General features: G+C 42.7%; 1 protein-coding gene across 1 annotated transcript; it reads left to right on the forward strand.

Annotated features, from left to right (window-relative positions):
• The first annotated feature begins 966 nt into the window (after positions 1-966).
• LOC145954853 (uncharacterized) lies at positions 967-1,353 on the forward strand. Its single transcript, XM_083069538.1, has one exon. It carries the CDS (start codon positions 967-969, stop codon positions 1,351-1,353), a length of 387 nt encoding a protein of 128 aa, XP_082925664.1.
• Positions 1,354-8,819: the final 7,466 nt, after the last annotated feature.

An 8,819-nucleotide genomic window follows, 5' to 3' on the forward strand; every position in this document is an offset into this window, starting at 1 on the left:
TTAAGGTAGGCTACTTGGAGAGTTTAACTCCATTTAACCTCTCTAGTTAATACATTCATTTTGTATTTTTTCAGTAGAGAAAAGGGGGTGACATTTAGCAATATTAAGGGTGTGACTAGTAATTGGGCCAGAACTGGGCCTAGGCAAAATTTTGCATATTGGACTCATTTTGCTCCTAATTTTTCATAGATTTGATTTAGCTAGGTCTCATCATCATATGATGAACCTAACTAAACCGAATCAAATATTTTTGAAATAAATCTTGGAGCAATTTGGAGCCAAGGCCGCCTAGCATTCTCTCTTTTTCATGGCCGAAAATTACTAGTTTTCCTTCTAGTTTTTGAAGCTTCTCCTCCAAGTTTCTAAACCATTATAAGTTAGGCTGAGCTTACCATGGTTCTTAAGTGAACCATGGTCAAGGATAGCTTCTCTTACAAGTTTTATAAACCATGGATGGTTAGCTACACCTTACCATGGTTCCTAGTGAACCATGGTTAAGGTTAGCTTCTCCTAAAAGCTACCTCCCCTATATATTTGTAAAACCCTCTCTTGTAATCACTTTTGGACATTTATGAGAATTAGAAATCAGATTTCTCTCTCATTTTCAAGAGTCAAATTCGTGAGGAACCTTCTCCTAGGTTCTCTGTCAAAGTTCCTTCTCCTAGAAGCTTGGTTTCTCAAGCTTCTTCACTTCTTCAAGAGGTAACCGAACCTCTCTTAGGTGCTTCTCCACCATTGGAGAATCCTCCAAGGTGATTCCGCCACCTTCAAGGAGTTTAACCTCATGGAGCATTTCGGTCCTTGCATGGAAAGCTTGGAAGAATATCAATCCTCTCCAAGTACTTCCATCAGAACGCCAAAGGATAGTGGCCCGACGAACTCCCCAGCATCCTCTAGGCGTATCATTGCACCCCCCAATCAACCACGTAAGAGACGCCTTACAGGCTGACCTATGGAGCTGACACAATGATCCCAGTGGAGGCCGGAGAGACTTCCCACCGACGTCGAGTTTTCAACAACGAAGAGAACGCTCAAGAGTTGGCAACTGACCTCGACTTGGTGGACGAGCTTAGAGACGAAGCTCAAATCAACGAAGAAGCCTACAAGCTCCGTGCTTCCCGAAGGTACAACACACGAGTACGACCTCGCACTTTCCGATTTGGCGACTTGGTGTGGCGATTACTAGGCGAAGCACGGAAAGACACGTCCGATGGGAAACTTGCACCCACTTGGGGTGGTCCTTTCCGAGTTACAGAAGACTTGGAAAATGGAGCGTATAGACTGGAAGAACTCAACGGGAAACCTATACCGCGAACTTGGAATGCTACGCATCTCAAGTTTTATTTCAGTTGAATTTTTGTACGAATGAGTTGTGCACTCTTTTCCCGCCTCAGTCTTTTATCCCAAAAAATAGAAAAATGGGTTTTGGCTGAGAGGGTTTTTAACGAGGCACATTTACATAACCAATAAAATGACTCATTCTATTCAACTCACATTCTCTTTGCATTATTTTATGCTTTACGCTAAACAGAGGTCGAATTCGAACCAACTCATTTCGCTCCCACTTAAGGTCGAGCTCGAACCTTCACGAAAATTACTTAACGAAAATCTGAGGTCGAATTTGAACCTCGGTACGATTAACTTAAGGTCGAGTTCGAACCTTCAAAAATCTGAGGTCGAATTCGAACCTCGGTACGATTAACTCAAGGTCGAGTTCGAACCTTCAAAAATCAGAGGTCCAATTCGAACCTTGGTACGATTAACTCAAGGTCGAGTTTGAACCTTCAAAAATCAGAGGTCGAATTCGAACCTCGGTACGATTAACTCAAGGTCGAGTTCGAACCTTCAAAAATCAGAGGTCGAATTCGAACCTCGGTATGATTAACTCAAGGTCGAGTTCGAACCTTCACAAAAGGTAACTTAACGAAAATCTGAGGCCGAGTTCGAACCTCGGTATGATTAACTCAAGGTCGAGTTCGAACCTTCAAAAATCAGAGGTCGAACTTGAACCTCGGTCCGATAAACTCAAGGTCGAGTTCGAACCTTCAAAAATCAGAGGTCAAATTCGAACCTCGGTAACTCAAGGTCGAGTTCGAACCTTCACAAAGATACAATCAACACCAAGCGTATCTCTCAAAACGCGCAGACAAGAAAAAATCAAGCTTAAACGCAAAGGCAAAAGAAAGCACAATAACAAGTGGAAAAAAAATATGAACATACATAACCATGTTTATCAAGTTCGATACATGAATTCAAATAAAGAAATAACAAAGAAGAACACAACAAAAATGGCCTAGGCAGAGGCGTTGTCACTGGAGCTGTCCTCGACGTCATCCTCCTTCACTAGCTTCCCAAAGCGGACGACCTTCTCCACATGCATCGCGGAGAAGTCAAACCCGGGCGTGAGGAGCCTAGCCTGGCGGGCGGCCTTGAGGAAACCCCTCTTATGCTCAAAGACAACAGCCTTCTCGGTGTCCTTGAGCTTCCTCTCCAAACCCGCCTTAGCTTCCTCAAGCTTCGCCAGCTCTACCTTGTAGACCCCTAAAATTGTCCGGGTCGGAAATAAGACTCGAAGACTCTCAAAGATCAAAGGAAAGTCAGCCAGAAGGACTCCCAGAAGACCATAGGATGACTATCTGTAGGTTTAGAGGTCTTAGAGTAGCCAAAAATAAGAAAGTGGGAGGTTTGGAGCTCAATACGGCCTCCTTGGAGTTCAGTACGGCCGTACTGCACATTTTGTACTACAATACGGCCGTACTGAAACCAATACGGCCGTATTGAAGTTTCTGTATTTCAATACGGCCGTATTGAAGTACAAAAACTCAATACGGGCCGTATTGAACCCAGGGGCCGTACTGCGCCTCATCCCTATAAATAGGACGTCATTTGGACGTCATTCCACACTTTTTCCAGACTTCTGGACCCTCTTGCTGAGTATTCTGGGGTTTTTGAGCAGTGTTCTGCCCTAGAATTCTCTCCGAGAGTCGATCCGACGAAGTTCTTGAGTTCTGAGCATTTAGCTTGAGAATTCGGACTAGTCGAAGGGAAATCTTTTTGATTTCCATAGTAAAGATTAATTTTTAGGAAGGAGCGAGTGAGCTTGTAGAGGGAGGGAGCGCCAAAAAGCCTCCTAAACTTCATTGAAATATATAAAAAAGCACGCTTCAAAGGTTTCTTTCTTAAAATCCCTTCTTTTACTGCTTTCTGATTGTTGCATATTTAAATTCGTCATCATGTAGATATTTAATTTATAATCGCTTATAATAAATAGGGGTAATTTAGTAATTTTACACTGTTATTTATGAAATAATCCGTCATAGGGAACCCGAAAGGGGCGTTGTGGGGTGCTAACACCTTCCCCGCACGTAACTGACTCCCTTACCCAACTCTGGTTGTAATGGCCAAGGTTGATTTGCGAAAATCAATTGCCTTATCCCTTTTTCCAATGTTTTGAGTAAAACATTGGTGGCTGTAGACCCCTAAAATTGTCCGGGTCGGAAATAAGACTCGAAGACTCTCAAAGATCAAAGGAAAGTCAGCCAGAAGGACTCCCAGAAGACCATAGGATGACTATCTGTAGGTTTAGAGGTCTTAGAGTAGCCAAAAATAAGAAAGTGGGAGGTTTGGAGCTCAATACGGCCTCCTTGGAGTTCAGTACGGCCGTACTGCACATTTTGTACTACAATACGGCCGTACTGAAACCAATACGGCCGTATTGAAGTTTCTGTATTTCAATACGGCCGTACTGAATTCAATACGGCCGTATTGAAGTACAAAAACTCAATACGGGCCGTATTGAACCCAGGGGCCGTACTGCGCCTCATCCCTATAAATAGGACGTCATTTGGACGTCATTCCACACTTTTCCAGCTATTCTGGACCCCCTGGCTGAGTATTCTTGGGTTTTTGAGCAGTGCTCTGCCCTAGAAATCTCTCTGAAAGCCAATCCGACGAAGTTCTTGAATCATAAGCCATTTGCTTGAGATTCGAACGAGTCGAAGGGAAATCTATTTGATTTCCATAGTAAAAATTTTATTTTAGGGAAAGGAGAAAGCGAGCGTGTAGTGGGAAGGAGCGCCAAAAAGCCTCCTAGTTCTTTTAAATATATAAAAGCACGCTTCAAGAGGTTTTCTTCCAAAACTCGTCTTTTATTGCTTTCTTTATCGCTTTCTGATTGTTGCATTGCATGTTTAAAGCTTTCATCATGTAGATAATTCACTTAATATCGTTCTAATAAATAGGGGTAATTTAATAATTTTAAGCTATTATTCATGAAATAATCTGTCATAGGGAACCCGAAAGGGGCGTTGTGGGGTGCTAACACCTTCCCCGCACGTAACCGACTCCCTTACCCAACTCTGGTTGTAATGGCCTAAGTTGATTTGCGAAATCAATTGCCTTAACTCTTTTTCCAATGTTTTGAGTAAAACATTGGTGGCGACTCCAAGAACCCTTTTTGCGAAAACTACTAATCCATGGAGGGTCCCGCTTGGGATTAACATGGATTGGTGAATCATTTAATAAAATTGTTAGTTCGATAAGGTCTCAGTTTGAGAATAAGTCGTTCTAACAATCCATCATTTTCCAAAACTATTAAAAAGAGTCCGACCATCGTCGCGAATGCCAAGCTCCGTTTCGGCGGGTGGCGACAGATGGCGACTCCGCTGGGGAAGCCTCGAGAGTCAGTCCCATTTAGTGATGGATTATTTCTAAAATGATAGTCTAAAATTACTTCATTACCCCTTACTTGTATGATAATATGTTTTATCTAATTGGCTTTTAATAACTGTTGAATGTTTAAATTTTTGCAATTGTTTGAAATAAAAACTGCACACAAACCTTTGCACACAACAGTTCCCTCTATACCCGGGGGCATGAGTGGTAATCCATAGGGAGTGGATGTTAGTACGGCCGGTTGTCGAATGGGTCTATAGGTGCCCGTAGACCGTTGTCGGAAAACATCACTCAAGGTGATAACCATGAACTCAAGTCCGACAGTGCGTTGGAACTTTCCATCGGCTTACGACGAGAGGAATTGGGTCCCTATAATGGGGGCACCTTGGGGGCCTCAGACCGGTGAGAACAGTTAGAACCTCCTTGAATATGCACTTTTCTGCAGGATACCCCTACCTCGTGATTCGCTCGTGACTGTTCGTGGATGAGTGAATTGTTTGTGCATTGTTTATGTGACATTGTTTGAGCATACATTGCATTCTTTAAACATACAACATTCCTTTTTAAAATAAGAATAAATAGGAATAAGAATCTTCCGTTACATGGTGTTAACATCTACCTTCATCACATTCATATAGGTAGATTCCCTTTTCACCCAAAAAAAATAAAATAATAATAAATACAAAAAACAAAATACCCAAAAAAAAGAAAAAAGGGTTATTTATCCAAACCAAGCAATATCATGCATCATCTTAGGGACATCCTAAAAACATGATAATGCTTAGTTGAATAAACACAATGCATGCATATTCATCGCCATCATCTCATATCATGCATTCTTATCAAAGATCATGGAGGGATCTAGGTTTTCATTTCATACATCCCTCCTAATAAATCATTAATAAACATTAATAAAAAGAAAAAATTAAATCGATGCGTATGTTCAAAGAATGGATCGCACGCTGTTCGTTATCAAGTGTAAGCCAACAACCGCGCCAAGCGAACACACGTCAACTCCGTTGTTGGTAATCAAGACGAACAAAGGGGAAGGTCCAACACCGTTAAGGATCACTGCTCCAAGACCTTTTCCCTACGAATCGAATAAGGTTGTGCCATGGATATACGACATCCATTCTTCTGCCGACAGCGATATCTCTAACATCGCTGGACTTGGGGGCATGACTAGGAGTGGCAGGATCTACACTCCCGAAGATCTTCATGATAAAGCTCCCAAGAATAAAGGAAAAGAAAAGGAGAAAACCGAGGAAAATAAAGAATCCGAGGAGGAGACAGACGAGCTGTTAAAGTATATCCGACAGAGCGAGTACTCCATCATGGATCAACTTCATAAGACGCCAGCAAAGATTTCTCTGTTGTCGTTGATCCTATGCTCCGAACCGCATCGGCAAGCTCTGTTGAAAGTCTTGAACGAGGCATATGTGTCGCATACCATCTCCCAAGACAAGTTTGAGGGGATTGTTAGTCACATCACGGCTAATGATCACCTCACTTTCACCGATGAAGAGATCCCCGCCGAGGGACCAAATCACAACAAGCCCTTGCACATCTCTGTAAAGTGCAAGGAGTATCACATCGCAAAAGTCTTGGTAGACAACGGATCTTCCTTGAATGTGATGCCCAAAAGAACGCTTGATCAAGTGGCAATCAAGGGAGTCCAAATGCGCCCGAGCAACATGATCGTTCGAGCTTTCGACGGTTCTAAAAGAGAAGTGGTGGGAGAAGTCAATCTTCCAATCCAAATTGGACCCACCATCTTCAACGTCGAATTTCAAGTGATGGACATTACTCCCGCATACAGCTGTCTCTTCGGCCGACCTTCGATTCATGATGCGAAAGCTGTTCCCTCTACGCTCCACCAGAAAGTCAAATTCATAGTGGATGACAAGCTGGTGACCGTACAAGCTGAAGATGACATACTCATCAGCAAGCCATCTGCCATACCTTACGTGGATGCAGCGGAGGAAGCTCTAGAAACCGCCTTCCAAGCATTGGAAATTGCCAATGTTGAAACGTTTCCCCGAGAAATGAAGAAGGTAGCCTCCATGCTCACCAAGAACGGATACTTGCCAGGATAAGGACTTGGCAAGGATTCCCAAGGAATTCCCGAGCTACCCGTTATCAAGGATAATCCGGGGAAACAAGGGTTAGGATACAACCCTAATAAAGATCAAAGGACGAAGAGGAACCAAGATCCTTCTCGACGTTCTTTAAGCCAGATCTTTAGGAAGGCCGGTTCACAAGCATCTGTAGACCCCTAAAATTGTCCGGGTCGGAAATAAAGCTTGAAGATTCTCGAAGACTGAAGGAAGATCAGCCAGAAGGACTTCCAGAAGGCCCAAGGAGGGTTCTCTGTAGGTTTAGAGGTCTTAGAGTAGCAAAAAATAAGAAAGTGGAGGGAATGAAGCCCAATACGGCCTCCCAAGGGTTCAGTACGGCCGTATTGAAGTTTCTGAACTTCAATACGGCTGCACTGAACTCAATACGGCTGCACTGAACTTCAATACGGCCGTATTGAGGTTTTTGAACTCAATACGTCTGCACTGAACTTCAATACGGCCGTATTGAGGTTTTTGAACTTCAATACGGCCGTATTGAATTCAATACGGCCGTATTGTAGTTCAAAACTTCAATACGGACCGTATTGACCCCCAGAGGCCGTATTGCGCCTCATCCCTATAAATATGGCGTCATTTCAACGTCATTTTACACTTTGACACTGAGTTTTAACCCTCTTCTTGAGTATTCTGGGTTTTTTTGAGCAGTGCTCTGCCTAGAAATCACTCGGAGAGTTGATCCGACAAAGTTCTCGAGTTCTGAGCTTTTTGCTTGAGTCTCGAACTGAGTCGAAGGGAAATCCTCCGGATTTCCATAGTTAAAATTTTCTAGGAGGGAGCGAGCGGGCTTGTAGAGCGAGGGAACGCCAAAAAGCTTCCCAGTTTTACTTGAATATAAAAGCACGCTTCAAAGGTTTCTTCTTAAGTCCTTCCTTTTACTGCTTTCTGTGTGTATATTTAACTGTCATCATGTAGATATTTTAGTGATAATTGTTTTAAATAAATAGGGGTAATTTAGTAATTTTATACTATTATTTACGAAATAATCTGTCATAGGGAACCCGAAAGGGGCGCTGTGGGGTGCTAACACCTTCCCCACGCGTAACCGACTCCCTTACCCGACTCTGGTTGTAATGGCCGAAGTCGATTTTTGAATCGATTGCCTTAAACTTCTTTTTCCAATGTTTTGAGTAAAACATTGGTGGCGACTCCAAGAACCCTTTTTGCGAAAACTACTAATCCATGGAGGGTCCCGCTTGGGATTAACATGGATTGGTGAATCATTTAATAAAATTGCTCGTTTGACAAGGTCTCAGTTTGAGAATAAGTCATTCTAGCAATCCATATTTTTAAACAAATAAAAGAGTCCAACCATCCTTCGCGAATGCCGAAAGCCCGTTTCGGGCCGGTGGCGACAGATGGCGACTCCACTGGGGAAGCCTCGAGAGTCAATCCCATTTAGTGATGGATTATTTCAAAATAATAGTTTAAAATTACTTTATTACCCCTCACTTGTATGATAACATGTTTATCTATTTGGCTTTAATAACTGTTGTATTTTTAAATTTACGCAATTGTTTGAAATACAAACTGTACACAAACCTTTGCACACAACAGTTCCCTCTATACCCGGGGGCATGAGTGGTAATCCATAGGGAGTGGATGTTAGTACGGCCGGTTGTCGAATGGGTCTATAGGTGCCCGTAGACCGTTGTCGGAAAGCATCACTCAAGGTGATAACCATGAACTCAAGTCCGACAGTGCGTTGGAACTTTCCATCGACTTACGACGAGAGGAATTGGGTCCCTATAATGGGGGCACCTTGGGGGCCTTTGACCAAGTGAGAACAGTTAGAACCTCCTTGAATATGCACTTTTCTGCAGGAGACCCCTACCTCGTGATTCGCTCGTGACTGTTCGTGGATGAGTGAATTGTTTGTGCATTGTTTATGTGACATTGTTTGAGCATACATTGCATTCTTTAAACATACAACATTCCTTTTTAAAATAAGAATAAATAGGAATAAGAATCTTCCGTTACATGGTGTTAACATCTACCTTCATCACATTC

This window comes from Cajanus cajan, chromosome 2 (genome assembly GCF_000230855.2).
Source record: "Cajanus cajan strain Asha chromosome 2, NIPB_CcT2T_4, whole genome shotgun sequence".
In the NCBI taxonomy this organism is placed as follows: domain Eukaryota; kingdom Viridiplantae; phylum Streptophyta; class Magnoliopsida; order Fabales; family Fabaceae; genus Cajanus; species Cajanus cajan.

Coding starts and splice junctions, on each gene's coding strand:
- LOC145954853 (XM_083069538.1), top strand. CDS start 967: ATGATCCCAGTGGAGGCCGGAGAGACTTCCCACCGACGTCGAGTTTTC.